The sequence below is a fragment of the Barbus barbus genome (genome assembly GCF_936440315.1).
Source record: "Barbus barbus genome assembly, chromosome: 35".
NCBI classification, from domain to species: domain Eukaryota; kingdom Metazoa; phylum Chordata; class Actinopteri; order Cypriniformes; family Cyprinidae; genus Barbus; species Barbus barbus.
In genome coordinates this window covers 702,501-722,500 of record NC_136763.1, presented here as the reverse complement: position 1 = coordinate 722,500, position 20,000 = coordinate 702,501, and the positions used below count along the sequence as shown (strand labels likewise).

At 41.1% G+C, this 20,000-nt stretch overlaps 2 protein-coding genes across 3 annotated transcripts in view; one reads left to right on the top strand and one right to left on the bottom strand.

The window, feature by feature from the left end:
* Positions 1-20,000, top strand: part of LOC306855242 (son of sevenless homolog 1-like) — a 73,884-nt gene that overhangs the window by 46,600 nt on the left and 7,284 nt on the right. Inside the window, exons 22-23 of one of the 2 annotated variants that reach the window (XM_079393782.1) lie at positions 13,079-13,259; positions 19,727-19,903. In XM_079393782.1, coding sequence (XP_079249908.1) covers positions 13,079-13,259; positions 19,727-19,903 — 358 coding nt within the window. Of the gene's footprint in view, positions 23-2,035; positions 3,899-13,078; positions 13,260-19,726; positions 19,904-20,000 lie in introns of those variants that run through there. The other variant, XM_079393781.1, reaches the window with a different exon arrangement.
* gemin6 (gem (nuclear organelle) associated protein 6) lies at positions 3,783-11,676 on the bottom strand. Its single transcript, XM_079393799.1, has 2 exons — positions 11,449-11,676; positions 3,783-7,016 (listed from the first exon to the last, which is right to left on the bottom strand). The coding sequence occupies exons 1-2, from the start codon at positions 11,574-11,576 to the stop codon at positions 6,632-6,634; spliced, it is 513 nt and encodes a 170-aa protein (XP_079249925.1). The 5' UTR covers positions 11,577-11,676; the 3' UTR covers positions 3,783-6,631.

Sequence of the window (20,000 nt, the reverse complement as noted above, 5' to 3'; positions counted from 1 at the left end):
CGCCGAGTCCTCGCCCTCCAAGGTGCCCGGACCCGTCCTTACCTTCAGTGCTTCATCTTCTATTCTTTATTTAATATTTGATTTAACAGACCATAGCCGCCCATGAATCAGCTACAGAGCAACATTCATCTCCAGTCTCTGGACAGGAAATAAGGAGCATATGGCAGAGCTAAAATAATAAAACATCACTCCTAATGTTTAAAAATATATCGCAAATAATAATAATATAATTACAAGTTACGCTATAAGTTGCAATGCATGCATATAAATAAAAAACCTACATTTTGTACATTAGACAACAAAAATGGGTAAAAACAAAACTATGTAATTGTATGATATCTGTTTCTTTTTTTGACAAATATTAGTAACGCACATTTATATAAACTGTGTTGTAAAGGCCTGAAAATAGATTTTCTCACTTGTGAGCACGATGTAAAATTATGGAAGCATGTTAATTGCATTTTTTTGCAATTCTGATTTCTATCTCATGATTCTGGAAAACAAAGTCAGAATTGCGAGATATAAACTCGGAGAAGAATTAGGAGAAAGTCGCAATTATCTTTTTGAATTTTTTTTTTTCCCACAAATGAAGAAAATCTATATAATAATTATATCTGAAATGCAAGAAACAAAGTTTGATTTGTGAGATGAAAAAGTCATGATTACCTTTGTAATGTTTTATTCTGTGGTGGAAACAAGCTTCCAATATAATACAGTATGAAAACAGGAGAACAAAATCTCTCATCTGTTCCTTATAAATGTACATTTTCTCATGACTACTTTTTTTTAAATGCTTTTCAAATATCAGCTGTGAGTCTAAAATGATATTTAAAAACTGGCACAGATTTCAAATTTTTGCCATTAACTGAAATATCAGACTGGACTTTAATTGTGAGAAATGTATTAGTGTCCCTGGAGCACAAAAGCAGTCATGAGTAGCACAGGTATATCTGTAGCAATAACCAACAATACATTGTATGGATCAAAATTATACATTTCTCTTTTATGACAAAAATCATTAGGATATTAAGATCATGTTCCATGAAGATATTTAGTACATTTCCTACCGTAAATATATTAAAACTTCATTTTTGATTAGTAATATGCATTGCTAAGAACTTCATTTGAACAACTTTAAAGGAGATTTTCTCAATATTTAGATTTTTTTGCTCCCTCAGATTCCAGATTTTCTAATAGTTGTATCTCAGACAAATATTGTCCTATCATAACAAACCATACATCAATGGAAAGATTATTTATTTAAAGATTAATTCAGCTTTCAGATGATGTCTAAATCTCAATTTCATAAACTTGACCCTTATGACTGGTTTTGTGGTCCAGGGTCACAATTAGAAGTCAGAGAGAGCTTTATTGCCAAATATGTTTGCGCATACAAGGAATCTGTTTTAGTGTCACAAGCTCCCAGAACACAGAGACAACAACACAGACAATAAAAAAATATGAGAATAAAAATACATATGTGACCCTGGAGCACAAAACCAGTCATAAGGGTCAATTTTTTTAAATTGAGATGTATATATAATCTGAAAGCTGAATAAATAATCTTTCCATTGATGTATGGTTTGTTAGGATAGGACAATATTTGAAAATCTGGAATCTGAGGGAGCAAAAAAATCTAATTATTGAGAAAATCTCCTTTAAAGTTGTTCAAATGAAGTTCTTAGAAATGCAAGTTTTAATATATTTACGGAAGGAAATGTACAAAATATCTTCATGGAACATGATCTTAATATCCTAATGATTTTTGTCATAAAAGAGAAATGTATCATTTTGATCCATACAATGTATTGTTGTCTATTGCTACAGATATACCTGTGCTACTGATGACTGCTTTTGTGCTGCAGGGTCTCATATATGTAAATATAAATAAACAAAAAATACAAAAATAAGCTGAAAAATACAAATTAATTGTGTGTACAGTTGTGCTATAGATAGAATAGAATCCTATGTCCTATGCATGCACGTGATCTTTCCGAGCACAGCGTGTGACGAGTGGTTTGTCGGTGTGTTTCAGATGATGTCGAAGCACCTGGACAGTCCTCCGGCGATCCCACCGCGTCAGCCCACCACCAAGGTGTACTCTCCCCGTTACTCGCTCACAGAGCCGCCCGACAGCCCGCCCACCCTGCCGCCGCGGGAGCCAGTGCGAACGCCGGACGTCTTCTCCAGCTCCCCGCTGCACCTGCAGCCACCTCCGCAGGGCCGGCGCTCCGAACCCAGCCAGGCCTTCTTCCCGCCGCAGATGCCCGGGCCGCCTGTGCCGCCGCGCCACAGCACCTCGCAGTCGCCCATCCCCAAACTCCCACCCAAGACCTACAAGAGAGAGTCGGTCCACCGCGACGGGCCGCCGCTCCTGGAGAACGCAAACCCCTCGTAGAGCGACGAGCAACACGCTTACAGACAGTGCTGGAGACTAAACGAAAACAGACGAAAGCAACATGTGCCCTTAAAGGGACGGTTCAGCCGAGAATGGGAATTCTGTCAGTGTTTAGTCACCCTCAAGCTGTTCCAAACCTGTGAGTTTCTCTCTGCTGCTGAACACAAAAAATTATATTTTTTAGAATGTTAGTAACCAAACAGCTGACGGCACCCATAGACTTACATAGTATGTTTTGCCCATATAATGGAAGTCAATGGGAATCAAAATGGTCCGGTTACAAACATTCTTAAAAATATTTAGAAAACATTTAGAAGGACACAAAAGAAGATATTAGTGCTGGGTAACGATTAATTGTGATTAATCGCATCCAAAATAAAAGTTTTTGTGTAGATAATATATGTGAGTACTGTGTATATTTATTATGTATATATAAATACAGACACATGCATGTATATATTTAAGAAAAATGTTATGTTTATATATTACATATTTATATATGATATACATGTACTGTAAATATTTTCAAAATATATACTGTATGTGTGTGTATTTATATATACATAATAAATAAACACAGTGCACATACACACATATTATGTAAACAAAAGGTTGCCCAGCATTATTAGATATTTTGAGAAATGTGAGTAACCAGACAATTGATGGTACCCATTGATTTGCATAGTGTTTTTGGTTCATATAATGGAAGTCGATGGGAACCAAAATTGTTTTGTTACCAACATTCTTCAAAATAACTAGAAAACACTTAGAAGAACCCAAAAATATATTTTTTAGAATGCTGGTAACTAAAGAGTTTCGGTTCCCGTTCACCTCCACCTTTTTTTTCATATAATGGAAGTCAATGGCTACCATCAACTGTTTGGTTGCCAGCATTCTTAAAAGCATCTGTTTTGTGTTCAACAGAAGAAACTCATTCAGGTTTGAAACATCTTGAGGATGAGTAAATGATGGCGGAACTGTAATTTTGGGTGAACTGTCCCTTTAAAATCGTCCTTCCGAGACCATGATTGTGTTTCCATAAAGTGCAAATCACACCCGTTTGGGAACTCTCTGTATTGTTTTTTGTCTTTGGTGTAGCTGTTTTGTCTCATGTTCGTTTCATTTCACGGCTTGGTTGGTTTTCCGCAGTCTTCGTCTGCGATCGGCTGCTTCTCCTCCTGAACACAGACTGAGAAACAAACCAACCTGCTGGATGACAGACTAAACAGAGCAGCTCTTCTGGTGATGGAGAGCGTTCTCTGGATGATCTGGTGTTCTAGACTCACTCGAGAGCCAGTAGACTAAAGAGCACTGGGAGCTTAAGGTACCCTCACACCAAAGAGGTACTGGAGAAACCTTCAAGAAACACACCTGATTGTCCTGTATGTGTTAGATCTTTTATTTTCTCAATCATTTCTTGTTTTGCCAATAAGTATGTAAAGATGAAACGATCGCCTTCTTAAAACAAGGGAATAAAAGTGTTTCTACCAATGTATGCCAAACGCTAGCCGTGGGACGACACTTCACTTTCTGTAGCGCTTTATACAGAACTGATGATTTCACAATAATAAGAGAATCAGTGGATTCAGATCATGTGACCCAACACTGTTGGTACAGGAGCAGCAAAAACACCCTTAAAATCAAACACTGAACCGCTCAATAATGAACATGAGACAGGCTGAATATGAAAACTGATTGATTGTCTGTTGAATTGTGATGGTTTTAATGCTCTCTTGGGATCCCGCAGATCTCGTGGCACTGGGGAGAATCAATTGAGTGAGTCATTTACGCTAGAACCGATTCGATTGATTCGAACTCGTGACTTCGATCATTCAGTTCAAGTGATTCACTACAAAAACCAGATCAAGAGTCATTCATTTTCCAATTTTGACATTTGTAATGATTTTAAAAAGCATGTTTAGTGATGGGAGAAACAGAGCTTTTATAAACTCTGAATCAGTTAAACCATTGAGCCGCAAAATGATTCACTGAAGCACCCCATCCTGATCTGAAACGATGCTTCGCGATCATTATTCAGATCAGGACTTCAGAGCAGGTTTGTGAATCTTTTGATTCAGAGCAGGTTTGTGAATCTTTTGATTCAGATCGGGACTTCAGAGCAGGTTTGTGAATCTTTTTTAATTTAATTTTAATTTATTCATTTATCTGACGCTTTTATCCAAAGCGACTTACAGTTGCTATATATGTCAGAGGTCGCACGCCTCTGGAGCAACTAGGGGTTAAGTGTCTTGCTCAGGGACACATTGGTGTCTCACAGTGGATTCGAACCCGGGTCTCTCACACCAAAGGCATGTGTCTTATCCACTGCGCCATCACCACCCCTGCATCTGCATCTTTTGATTCAGATCGGGACTTCAGAGCAGGTTTGTGAATCTTTTGATTCAGATCGGGACTTCAGAGCAGGTTTGTGAATCTTTTGATTCAAATCGGGACTTCAGAGCAGTTTTGTGAATCTTTTGATTCAAATCGGGACTTCAGAGCAGGTTTGTGAATCTTTTGATTCAGATCGGGACTTCAGAGCAGGTTTGTGAATCTTTTGATTCAGATCAGGACTTCAGAGCAGGTTTGTGAATCTTTTGATTCAGATCGGGACTTCAGAGCAGTTTTGTGAATCTTTTGATTCAAATCGGGACTTCAGAGCAGGTTTGTGAATCTTTTGATTCAGATCGGGACTTCAGAGCAGGTTTGTGAATCTTTTGATTCAGATCGGGACTTCAGAGCAGGTTTGTGAATCTTTTGATTCAAATCGGGACTTCAGAGCAGTTTTGTGAATCTTTTGATTCAAATCGGGACTTCAGAGCAGGTTTGTGAATCTTTTGATTCAGATCGGGACTTCAGAGCAGGTTTGTGAATCTTTTGATTCAGATCGGGACTTCAGAGCAGGTTTGTGAATCTTTTGATTCAGATCAGGACTTCAGAGCAGGTTTGTGAATCACTTTGCTAATTGAATGATTCATGATCCGTGCTCTGAAGTCCTGATCTGAATCAAATGATCTGTGAACCATCATTTCTGATTCTATTTTTTTTATTATTAAACGGTACAAAACAAACCATTAAGGCAGCACAGTTACAAAAACAAAGAATACACAAATACAAATCCCTTAAGAGAATTAACCATGGTTTTACTATAGTACACGTGTAGTAGCCATGTTTTTGTTTTGTATAACCACAGTTTTACTACAATATGATGGTTAAACTAAGGTTAGTGTAGCAAAAGCATGGTTAATTTGTGGTTACCCTGGTTTAACTGTAGTAAGCGTGTTCATCTTAACACAGGATGAATATAGAGAGGCAGTTTTCACTGCTTTAACTCCGGATAGTTTCCATGAACTCATCTGGATCAACTCTGAATAAAGAAAAGAGATTTGGAGCAGATTTTTGGGAAATTTAGCTAGCAGGAAACACAAATCAAGTTCTATCTTCCTATATTCTCTTTCGAGGCGTCAAACAATCCAAAGAAAACATCTTTAAATCAGAAAGAAAGGTCACTTACAAAATGAGATCGGATGAACATTCAATGTCTCTCTGTGTGAAACAAGTGAATGAATCTTCCTCAGAAGAGACCAAAACAACTCCCTTCAGTGTCTGACTCATATCAGAATTACATGAAATTTGATGAACTCATGAATCTGTCTGATCTCTTCATATTTAAGGAGAGAACTATAGTTATCGAAGTCGGACATCACTTATGATGTTCCAGGGTGTAGAGTTTAGTAGAGACGATCAATATCAGACACTACTGAATTATCCCAGAAATCATTTATCAAATAATGAAATATCTGGTGTCTGCCGTTATGTACCCATCTCGCACTGCACTGCATATTTAATTGTATTTCGTAATTTGTTAATTGCACTTAATAGATTACATTGCAATGAGTTTGTAAAAGGTGTTTTTATGAACGTCTGGGCTGAGTTTTCATTGCATTTACACCGTTCTGACCAGCAGACTTGGAGTGCTTTGAAAAAGTGATTCAGTTTCAAAAAGGTTAATTTCTCTTCCATTCTGAGCATAGTCTTGGTTTATGCATTCATCAGGAAACATTTATTATAACATGCAATGATATACAATGTTACATGAATCAAGAGCTCAAAATATTCAGACAACAGCTTATAAATAGCATTGATTTGTTGCCATGTTTGATCCTAAAACAAGGAAACAACAGCATTGTGAATGTGCTTTAACACCTGGGCTCTTCTGACCAGGCGGAAGCGTCACTGGCTTGTCTCGGGCAGTGGTTCTGCTCCGGGGTTGCTCTCCACTAGACTCTGAATCCGTGCCAGGATGATCTCGTTGGAGCTGCTGCAGTCTCCGGGCCTGTAGGGGGCGCTGATGGTCAGAGCGTTCGCCACACACAGAACCTCCCCGTCTTCAGTCACCGGGACTCGGTTCTTCTCCAGCCACAGACGCAGACTCTCCCGCCGGGACTTCAGCTCGTCCACGCTGAGAATCTGCGCTCGGTCCGGCAGGAAGACGCTCTCCATCTGACGCTCCGTTTCCTCCGTTCCTCTGCTGAGGATCTGGACATCGGTCACCGTGTGACCCAGAATCACCCTCACCGACGGACCCTTGTTCTCCTGGATGCTCATCAGCACCACACTGCAGTCAACACAACAACAGAATCAGAGATCATTCACATAATGATTCAGAACCCAAATGATTCGCCTCATGATTCATAACGATTCAAAATGCAAATAATTCATAATGATTTTAAACCTCTGTGAAGTTGGCACCCCCTAACATAATCACCAAAACTATGCCATTCGTTTGTGCTGGTTTGTGCTGTTCGGGGTTCGAGATATTAAACGCTCTTTTTGACCGCATGCCGTCCAGATCTCTCCAAACCAGCGCAGTTCATTTGTGCTGCTGAAACAAACCTGTATCTCCGAGCCGAAAACACTTCTTAGGACTGTTATGTAACTCTCCACCCCAAGGATATTATGGTTTTGAATTTTTTAATTAGTTTTTATTTTAATATAGTTTTCAAATTTCCTATAATTTCAGTTTAGTTTTAATTAGTTTTATTAATGGTTTTGTTAGTTTAGTTTTTATTTTGTGAACATTTCTATTTAGTTTTTATATATTTCAGTTTTAGTAATTATAGTTTAACAGAGTTAATGGAACACTTCCAGCGTAGAACAAACCAAGACATTTAATTTGAGCAAAGTTGAATGTTTGCAGTTTACACTTAACTCTTGTGCAAACATCTTAATAATGAAAATAAAATAATTCTTTACAATTCAACAAAAAACAAAAATATGCAACTTATATTTATACAATTTATTCATTCATGTTCATATTAATTCATATTGTAATCTTGTTTAATATGCCAATAGTTTACAAGCCACAAGCTACTCAAGGTTTCCAGAGTTAGACAGAATCAGGCAGTTGAGTGTTTATCAGGGCTGGAGCTATTCTGCAGGACAATGGCCCTCCGGTGCTGGATTACAGCAAACATGCCTGCATCCCAGTGTGCATACTATCTGCCCTAAATAGTATTAAAAATGACTAATATCACACAGTTTAGCATGGACCGTGTGCACACTGGGATGCAGGCATGTTCTTTGCAGTCATTGAAACTCTGTAAACTTTATTTTTGTCCATCTGTGTTTCAATGCATTGGATCTTTTGCACAGCGCCACCGGTGCACACTACTACTGTATGTCCGTCTCTGCCTCTATGAACGCACACAATAATAAGAAACAATCTAAAATGCTTTGAAACCTCATACTACTCAAAAATAAATGCTATATAGTGATTTAAATGATGTTTGCACTTTACTTTGACGAGCCGCACGCGCTTCAGATGAGCAACGCAGTCAGTCCCGTTCTAAAGCCCCTTTACTCAACAAGCGTGGCTCTCTCTCTCTCTCTCTCTCTCTCTCTGTGGATGAGCTTCATACAGTCAAAGCAGTGCTCGTGTCATGCACTCGAGGAAGACGTTACCATAGTAATCACAAAGCGGGACTAAATGACTATATTCACTAAAGTCAGCTCATCCAGAAAGTTTAATTCTGTGTCTGTTAACTCACTCTCATGTTGTTCTCGCACGCCAAGCACGCTTTTAAACGTTCGTGCGGTGTAAGCTGTGCATTATTATTATTTCCCATGTCATATTTTATAGTTATTTCCCATGTAGTAGCCCGTGTCTTGTTTTTTTAAAGCAAAAACGCATTCTTAGGACTCCGCTCACGTGCATGAAGCCTCTATTTCCCTAAATAACCACAGGTCCGATTTTCGGACACAGAACCAGAGTTTATTAAATCACCAACACGATTATTTATTTTTGCTAATTATTATTTTATTTTAGTTAGTTTTTCAGTTACTGTTGTTAGTTTCGTTTACTTTCTTTACTTTTAGTCATTTAGCAGACGCTTTTATCAAAAGCCACTTACAAATAAGAAAAAGTAACTAAAACTAAAGTTAACACTCTGTAAATAATCTATACACACACATTTAAGAAAATACAGAAATTAAATCAAATTGACAAATGCATACTTTCACATGCAAATTTTCATTTTAGAAAGTTTCAGTTTTCGTTTACGAAAATAACCTTGCTCCACCCACCCCATATCCTCTAAATCACTCCAACAAGGTGTCATTCCTTTGTGCCGTGGAAACAATAACTTATTCACTTCTTGAGAAATTATAAAATCTCTGGAGCAGAAGTGACATCACGCAAGCCGTTTTCCCTCCATCTCATCTTCACACCCCTCTCGCTCTACACCCGTCTCGCGCTTCACCCCTCTCGCTCTACACCCGTCTCGCGCTTCACCCCTCTCGCTCTACACCCGTCTCGCGCTTCACCCGTCTCGCTCGTCACCCCTCTCGCGCTTCACCCGTCTCGCGCTTCACCCGTCTCACTCGTCACCCCTCTCGCGCTTCACCCGTCTCGCTCTACACCCCTCTCGCTCGTCACCCCTCTCGCGCTTCACCCGTCTCGCTCTACACCCGTCTCGCGCTTCACCCGTCTCGCTCTACACCCGTCTCGCGCTTCACCCCTCTCGCTCTACACCCGTCTCGCGCTTCACCCCTCTCGCTCTACACCCGTCTCGCTCTACACCCCTCTCGCGCTACACCCCTCTCGCTCTACACCCCTCTCGCGCTTCACCCCTCTCGCGCTTCACCCCTCTCGCGCTTCACACCCCTCTCACGCTTCACACCCCTCTCGCTCTTCACCCCTCTCGCTCTTCACCCCTCTCGCGCTTCACCCGTCTCGCTCTACACCCCTCTCGCGCTTCACCCGTCTCGCTCTACACCCGTCTCGCGCTTCACCCCTCTCGCTCTACACCCCTCTCGCGCTACACCCCTCTCGCTCTACACCCCTCTCGCGCTTCACCCCTCTCGCGCTTCACACCCCTCTCACGCTTCACACCCCTCTCGCTTCACACCCCTCTCGCTCTTCACCCCTCTCGCTCTTCACCCCTCTCGCGCTTCACCCGTCTCGCTCTACACCCGTCTCGCGCTTCACCCGTCTCGCGCTTCACCCGTCTCGCTCTACACCCGTCTCGCGCTTCACCCCTCTCGCTCTACACCCGTCTCGCGCTTCACCCCTCTCGCTCTACACCCGTCTCGCTCTACACCCCTCTCGCGCTACACCCCTCTCGCTCTACACCCCTCTCGCGCTTCACACCCCTCTCGCGCTTCACACCCCTCTCACGCTTCACACCCCTCTCGCTCTTCACCCCTCTCGCTCTTCACCCCTCTCGCGCTTCACCCGTCTCGCTCTACACCCCTCTCGCGCTTCACCCGTCTCGCGCTTCACCCCTCTCGCGCTTCACCCGTCTCGCTCTACACCCGTCTCGCGCTTCACCCGTCTCGCGCTTCACCCGTCTCGCTCTACACCCTACTCGCTCTACATCCGTCTCGCTCTACACCCGTCTCGCGCTTCACCCGTCTCGCTCTACACCCGTCTCGCGCTTCACCTCTCTCACCCGTCTCGCGCTTCACCTCTCACCCCTCTCGCGCTTCACCCGTCTCGCTCTACACCCCTCTCGCGCTTCACCCGTCTCGCTCTACACCCCTCTCGCGCTTCACCCGTCTCGCTCTACACCCGTCTCGCGCTTCACCCGTCTCGCTCTACACCCGTCTCGCGCTTCACCCGTCTCACCCCTCTCGCGCTTCACCTCTCTCACCCCTCTCGCTTCACCCGTCTCGCTGCCCTGCCTATTGCTTTACTAAAATGATCAAATAATAGAAGCATAAACATTCTGCAAGATACAAAGACAGCTACAACATATTTTTCTCTGAAGAAGATGCATAACCAGTGAAGCAAGCAAGGACAGGTGAGGTGTTTCTTTTTGTTCAAAATATTTTTAAAGCAATACCTGGAAGAATTGTTTAATTACCTGTGGACTTGATAGCGTTCTGGTTTGTTGTCAGCATGATTAACCTTGCCAACATAACATTGTACAGGCAAACCAGTTAAAGGAAGAGAGATACCCAACAAGGAGAATTCTGAGATTGTGTTGCCCTCATGTCATCCTAAAATCTCTGCATTTCTTTGTTCCCAGCAACACAAAACAAGACATTTGGAAGAATGTCCATACAATAGAAAAGAGCTCCAGAAATAACTGAGCTAGTAGAAGAAAGAAAGAAAAAGCTACATAACAGTCCTAAGAAGTGTTTTCGGCTCGGAGATACAGGTTTGTTTCAGCAGCACAAATGAACTGCGCTGGTTTGGAGAGATCTGGACGGCATGCGGTCAAAAAGAGCGTTTAATATCTCGAACACCGAACAGCACAAACGAATGGCATAGTTTTGGTGATTATTTATTTTTATGGGGTGCCAACTTCACGGAGGTTGATTTTAAACTCAAATGATTCACCTCATGATTCATCATCGTTCATAACGCAATTCACTTAATGATTCAAAACCCAAATGACTCGTTAGAAGCCTCTTACCTTAAACATGCATTTTTCAGCCACAGAACGTGCTAAAATTACCCCAAACTAAACAGAAGATGGTGTTCAGGTCCTTCGGTGGCATCGCTGTTGTTGTTTGTAATTATGAATCTGTTTTATGATATTTACCTGGCAGAGACGGGGTCCACCGTGAACACGCGTCCCTCGAAGCGCTGCTGGTCTCCAGTCGATACACAAACCTCCTGATTGACGAACTCATGCCAGTGCTGAGGACTCCTGGAGCTCCACTGCAGCATCGCGGAGAAAACCCGATCACTTAATCACCGAGAACCGATCAGCGACCGCATCTGAACACTTCTCCTCAGGAAACCGGCGCAAGACGCGCGTGACGTCACTGCCGCGAACGCGGGGTCACGGAGATTTTCTTTTTTAATATATAGATATTTTTATTGAACATATAGAGAGTATACGAGATATACACAACACAAAATAAGCATAATAACGCAAATAAAATGATTTAGAATAAGCGCGCGGTCAGATATGGGAACACTAGCATTATGGGAAATGTAGTTTTGAGTGCTGCACTGGCGCGAGATCGTGTTTCTGTCAGGATTTCTTAATTTCCTTCTTCATTATGTCGCGACACGGGCGACACGGAGGCGGTGAGTCAAATAAATCACGAAAATGAAGCGCATCCGGACGCAGAATGGTTGATTTGATGTATTAAATATGTCTGGTTGTTGAGGAGATGTAATGTGTGTTAGCATGAGCTGCTAACTGTAATGGCGCTCGCGCTGTAAACACCGGCTAATAATAATAATAATAATAATAATATATAATAATCATAACGGATAGAGTTTACATGCACATTATTTGTATTTGTACTTTGATGAATTATTATTTTGTTGGGTTGTAGGTCATTATTCGGATATTTGTGTTTCTGTCTTTATTACAGTTAGCTCTGTATTTCTGTTTGAAATGATATTTTGATTGTTTAGGCAGTTAAACATGTGTTAGTGAAGTTTATATTTTATATCATGTCTGAAATATGACAGACCGAATATCAACGTTGTTTTTGTTAACGAAGACTTTTAAAAAGCCATTATTTAATTGAAATAATGTTCAAATAAAATATAAATCTTAAGTTTTTATTTAAAAAATGAAAACTGGTACTTATAAGTAAATAAAATTAATTAAAGCTGGATAGATATACACACACACACACACACATATATATATATATATATAAACTAGTAGAATGATAAAAGCACATAAAATGTAAACAAAAATTTTAGTAAAAATAACTATATATATATATAACAACAAGAGTAATATACAATTAAAATCCTGTTTATGTTGTGAATCATATGATGTGAGTTATATATACAGCTCTGACCAAATGATCAGAACACTAGTATCTCCAGCAGCTAAAACTGGTTTAAAGTCAGTTATTTCTATCTTCTGCTGGAGTGTGTCAGTAGGAAACATTAATTTAGTCATTAATAGTAATAATCCAGTGAGATGTTTGAGATCTGATCTGATCATCATCAGTCTGTCTGGAATGACATGAAGAAACAGAACAAACTGAGACTAAATCCAGAGGAACTAAAGTAAATCAGCATGTGTTGTGAGCATGCTCTGTGTTTAAAGCAGTTTTTGTCCTCGGTGCACTTGAGCAGAGTTTCTCAGGAGGTTTCTTGAAGCGTCTTGGAGACACAGTTCTTCTGGATTCATCAGGTGATTTTAGATGTAGTCTTGAGTGGCAGGTGACAGCTGTTAACCCTCTCTCCTCTGTCAGAAACGAAGGTGTACGTGGGTAACCTGGGCACCGGGGCAGGTAAGGGTGAGCTGGAGCGGGCGTTCAGTTATTACGGGCCGCTGAGGACGGTGTGGATCGCTCGCAACCCGCCGGGATTCGCCTTCGTGGAGTTTGAGGATCCCAGAGACGCTGAGGACGCCGTCCGAGGCCTCGATGGCAAGTGAGTGACTCCTGATCTGAGATCGAGACGCTTCACATTCATCATTCAGACAGAGTCTCTCTCTGTGAAGCAGGGCTTGACGCTTATGTTTTTCCAACGAGCGGTTTATCATGTGCTGATAGACTAAACAATACAAGGTAATTATAAAAACTTTAGGGATGCAGTGAAAGTGAATCAAATAATTAGTTTTTCCTTAATAAAGGGATACGAGAAGACACTTGAAAGCAAAATTATTCATTTGAATTCACCAAAGTATACTAGGTTTTCAAATGTCTGCTTTAAACTGTATTTATTTAATAATTATTGGATTATTTATGTTTTAAATTAAATGCCAGATACAGTTTAATGTGTAACAAAATACCAATAATAGCCACAAAATTTGGCTATTGGAGTATGCATTTATGTAAATAAATCATGGTGTAAAGACTCTGTCATTGTTGATACCTACTGCTCTGCTGAGCTGGAGTTCCTGATTATCAAGTGCAGGCCATTCTATCTACCACGTGAGTTCACTTGCATTGTTGCTGCTGCAGTTTATGTACCTCCGGACGCTAATGCTAACGTGGCTATGAAAGAACTCTGTGCTGCTATTAGCAAACTACAAACCCTGCACCCGGATGGAGCCTTTATTGTTGCTGGGGACTTCAATCACTGCACTCTTAGATCTGTTCTCCCTAAATTTAATCAAAATGTCTCCTGCACTACAAGAGGACATAAAACATTGGACCACGTTTATACTAATGTGAGTGATGCCTACAAAGTCACACCCCTCCCCCACCTGGGTCAGTCTGATCACCTCTCTTTGTTCCTGCTCCCCAAGTATACCCCGGTCATCAAACGTGTGAAACCTACAACAAGGACTGTTAAAATCTGGCTGGAAGGTGCTGACTCCACTCTTCAACATCAATTCCAGCTCACAGACTGGAGTGAGTTTGCTGCCCAGGCCACCACAAACTCTCAGATTAACATTGACACTTACACCAACTCTGTCATGGAGCACATCAACAGCTGTGTGAGCAGAGTGACTACACACAAAAAAATAAAAATCTTCCCCAATCAGAAGCCCTGGATGAACAGAGAGGTTCGCCTCCTGCTCAAAGCAAGAGATGCAGCCTTCAGGTCTGGAGACCAGGAGGCTTACAGCTCAGCCAGAGCCAACCTGAGGAAGGGTATCTGCCAGGCCAAACTCACACACAAACAGAAGATTGAAGAACACTTCAATTCTTCAGACCCCCGGCGTATGTGGCAAGGCATACAATCTATCACGGATTACAAACCACCTAACTCTGTGCCCCCCTCCAGCTCTGCCTCCCTCCCAAACGAGCTCAACCACTTTTATGCTCGTTTTGATCAAAATAATAAGGAGATCTCACTCAAAGCTGAGCATCAACCCAGTGAACTGCCTCTCACTCTCTCCACATCAGACGTTTACTCCACTTTGCGTAAGGTGAATGCACGGAAGGCAGCTGGCCCTGACGGAATACCTGGTCGTGTGCTTAAAGCCTGTGCGGAGCAGCTAGCTGAGGTCTTCACGGACATTTTCAATCTGTCCCTGGCCCAAACAACTGTCCCCACTATCTTCAAAACCTCCACCATCGTACCAGTACCGAAACATTCCACTGCCTCGGTCCCTAACGACTTCCGTCCTGTTGCACTCACCCCCATCATTGCCAAGTGTTTTGAGAAACTGGTTGCATCCCACCTAAAATCCTGTCTCCCTGCTACACTGGACCCATTCCAATTTGCCTATCGCCACAATAGGTCAACAGAGGACGCCATCTCAACAGCGCTTCACTCTGCCCTCACCCACCTGGACAGTCAAAACACACATGTGAGAATGCTGTTCATGGACTTCAGTTCTGCATTTAATACAGTAATCCCCTCCAAGCTGATCTCCAAGCTCAGCCAGCTTGGAATCAGCACACCCATCTGTAATTGGATTCTAGATTTTCTGACTAACAGACCTCAGTCCGTCAAGTTAGATAACCTCTCCTCCTCCATCATCACCCTGAACACCGGCGTGCCACAGGGCTGCGTACTGAGCCCTCTCCTGTACTCCCTCTTCACCCATGACTGTGTTCCTGTTTATGGCTCCAACACCATAATCAAATTTGCAGATGACACCACGGTGGTAGGTCTGATCAAGGATGACGATGAGTCAGCCTACAGGGATGAGGTGCAGCACCTGGCTGTATGGTGTGCCACCAATAATCTACAGCTAAACACCCAGAAGACAAAGGAGATCATTGTGGACTTCAGGCGGACTAGGAGTCATGCACACACACCCATCTACATCAACGGAGCTGAAGTGGAGCGTGTGTCGAGTTTCAAGTTCCTTGGCATCCACATCTCTGATGACCTCACCTGGTCCCATAACACCTCTACTCTGGTCAAAAAGGCACAGCAGCGCCTTTACTTCTTAAGGAGCCTTAAGAAAGTTCACCTGAATCCCAGGATCCTTGTGGAATTCTACCGCTGTACCATTGAGAGCATACTCACGAACTGCATCTCAGTATGGTAAAGCAATTGCTCCGCATCTGACCGCAAAGCACTCCAGCGGGTGGTGAAAACTGCTCAACGGATCACCGGCACCCAGTTAACTTCCATTGAGAACATTTATTATAAGCGCTGTCTGGGCAGGGCAAGAAACATCATCAAGGATGCCTCTCACCCTAACCATGGACTTTTCACCCTCCTTCCATCCGGCAGGCGTTACAGGTGCCTACGCTCTCGCACTAGTAGGCTCAGGAAGAGCTTCTTCCCCGAGGCTGTAACACTTCTGAACGCCACACCACCAATCTAACCTGCACCTGCTTATTACTGCACTGGTCACAGTACTTTACACACATGCATTTGCACTACTCATATTTTGCACAGACTGCACATCGTTCAAGTCATTACAATATAAACTGTTTAAAGTTGTTACTGTACAAGCACAGTAAACTATTTCTATAAAATATTGCACTACTGCTATTTTGCATAGAATACATTGTTCTATCAATACTTGCACACACTCATCCAGCTGTATTTATTTATTACCACTGTTCTCACGTTTCTGCTGTTCATAATGTGTATATATAATCTGTAATCTATATAATCTACATTGCTCTGTTCATAATGTACATACAATCCCTACATTGCATTCCTATTTTATATTCTGTATATACTCTGCTCAATACTGTATATAGCAATTCCACTGTATATTCTGTAAATCATATCTTCACTTACTCTGCACTTATATGTATATAAAACACTATATTCTTGCACTTCTGGTTAGATGCTAACTGCATTTCATTAGCTCTGTACTTGTACTCTGCATAAATGACAATAAAGTTGAATCTAATCTAATCTAAAAACATAATTTGGGACTTTTAATTATAAACAAGCCTGAAACGCACTGGGACTCTTATTTTGAAAGGTCTTTACTACTTTACTTACCAGAGATAAAATATTAATCTAACAAATATACTACAATATAAACAACATAAAGTAAACATTGTCCTAATTTATCAACACTAAGTACATCACAATAGTTTGAACATGCAGCAGTCACATTTATTTCATTAAATCACAGCCTTTAATTGAAATACTCTGAAATAAAATGTAAAATATAGACAAATATTGTCCTATCCTTACAAACCATACATCAATGGAAAGATTATTTATTCAGTTTTCAGATGCATAAATCTCAATCTCAAGTAATTGACCCTTATGACTGGTTTAGTGCGTTGTCATAAATGATGTAGGGGCACAAATTTCACGATTTAATTCAATTCTCATTCACAAGCTTGCGATTCAGTTTGATTACCGATCCAATTCAATATTGATTATTTTGGATATATATTAGGTACAGTACATGCCAAATTTTGTCAAGCTCTCAACTAATGCTGTAAAATATACATGAGTCAGCTGGTACTACATTACTATAATATTGAAGGTTCAAATTGACTGGTTTGTGTTATACAACTGCTTAAATTACTCTTCATTACGTAAGTTTTTATAATAATTAAGTTTCAGTTACTTCAATTAGTTTTTTTTTTTTTTATATAAACTTTTAAATAGTGGCTGTCATAAAAACTTGGATGGATTTATTCAAACATAAATAAAACATTAAAAAACCGTAAAAACTGATAATGAATATGTTATATGATGCATATATTTAGCGAAATGCTCCTCTCTATAGTTTATTTTTCTAGCTGACTAATGAGTTTATGGTCACTGAATATGAGGTAAATGTGATTTGAAAGTCGTTTAGTTTTCATTTTATTCAAATTTAAAAAACATCCCAACATTTCCGTTATTTGGGTCGTGCATGAATCGTTGACAAGACGTTATATTGATGTCTTTGCGCGGCTGAAACACAGATTGAGTGATTACATGAGACAGGATATGGATTGTAAAGTTGAACTCTTTCTTTTAACATACCTTCGGATGTTTATTCATGTTTATTTTGTGCTATAACTAGTATTAAAGCGGAGGAGATGATCAGTTCATTGAGTCTACTTTTTTTTATTGACACTTTTATTTAAATATTAACGTAATTATTAATTATCACGCGGAATGACACATGGGAAATGAGGACAGTCTATCATTCTGACAAGGAGGATGGAGTTGGTGGGAAAGAAAAATGCCACATCGCCTATTTGGCAATATTTCGGGTTTACACCAGATGAAAAAGGTTTTTGCTGACGACAAGAGCCGTCGAACCCTCCCAAACGTGACCTGGCAGGACATTGCTGTACTAGAGGCTGTCAGGGATGGGTTGAAGCCTGTCGCAGAATTTACTGATATATTATCAGCTGAACATTACGTGACAGTCTCATCTCTGCTGCCCATGCTGCAGCTAACAAAGGATATCCTGAAGGAGGAGGAGACTGATGTGGAGATGACGGCAGGAATTAAACGGAGGATTTTGGAGAAACTCGACTCAATATGACGACAGTACCCTCCAACTAATGCGCAAAGCTACCCTCCTTGACCCACGCTATAAGGGCGACCACATCGATGCCGCACAACTTGATGTGATCAAATCACAGCTTGAAGTTGAGATGGTGGCATACTGGAATGAACAAAATATGCCACCTGTACCCATCAGAGTGGAGGAGGAAGAAGAAAAAGATGCGGCAGGTACGTCATCAGGTGAGAAACAGCCGGCTAAGAGGATCAAGACACTGGGTCGTCTTCTTGGCAGAGCAAAGCCGTCTGTGTCCACATCCACACCTGTAGACCAGCGAGCAAAATCTGAAATCACGTCTTACTTACAAGAGGAAGTAATTGATGGTGATGACAAGCCACTGGACTGGTGGAAAGAAAATAGATGCCGTTTTCCTTTAATGGCAAACCTGGCAAAAAAATACCTGTGTGTTACCGCAACTAGCACCCCTTCAGAGCGTGTGTTTAGCGCAGCCGGCAACATAATTACTCCCCTTCGCAGCCTACTCAAACCAGAAAGAGTTAACCAGCTTGTTTTATTGGCAAAAAATCTGTAGACGGAAGCATTACTCTTGCATCATAAACAGTCATATTGTTTTAAATCTGCAAGCAATGTAACTAAGATTGCATTATTTTAGTTCTTGGTTATTTTATTTCTTATTTATTTTTTTGCTTTTTGTTTATTGAAACGTGTTTGGCTACTAGCGACAAGATAAACACTCTTATGTTAAATATGTTAAACAAGTTGGAGTTTGAAATAAACCTGCTTTTCATTTTCATAGCCGACTGACTACTGTGCATTTATTCTGAATACGCATCATACATTTGCGGCTTGCAAGGAATGCATATGACGATTTTTAAAAGAGAATCACTCCTCTTTGAAAATGTATTACAAGCGACTTTAAAACTAAATTTCCTTCATTCACAAATTATGTCAAGCCTGCTTGTTATAAAGAAACATCATTCTTGTACAGCTGTTATTCTAGCCATGTTAAAAAAAACGGCAAAACTGCATTATTTTCGTTTTGTTTTAGTTGCATAAAGTGTAAACAACAACAAAAATAACATAACTATACAATAACAAACATTTGATATTATTACAGAATTTTGCATATTAACACTGATAAATTTATGAATGATTTTTTTGAATAGGCTATATTCCTCTGGTGTCTGGTAGACGAAGGTTACGCGACGATGAATTGGCCAATGAATTGTACTTTGATAATAATAATTGCCTAATAATAATTAAATAAAAACAACAACTAGAAAATAAGCCGTATTATCGTCATTTTTTTAGCTATCGTCCATATGACTGACTATCGTCGATAAACGATAGTATCGTCTATCGGCACAACCCTACTTGGAATTTAAGAATCGATATCGTTTCGTAAAATTGAGAATCGATTAAAATCAAGATATTGATATCTTTTACCCAGCCCTAATATTATGTAAACAATAAATGTCGTTTTGGATGCGGTTAATTATTTGACAGCACTAATGCAGTCTGCTCCGTCTGTCCTGGTCTTTGTGTTCAGGCTGATCTGCGGCTCTCGTGTTCGAGTCGAGCTCTCCACCGGAATGCCGCGGCGTTCCCGCTTCGACCGTCCACCGACCCGCCGTCCCTTCGACCCCAGTGACCGCTGCTACGAGTGCGGCGAGAAGGGCCACTACGCTTACGACTGCCATCGTTACGGCCGGCGGCGCTGGAGCAGGTACGATCGTCCGTGATCTCACCCAGTCTCTGATCAATAAAACTACTGTTCATCTGCTGTTTGCTTGTGATATTGTTCTCTCTCTCTCCCTGTCTCC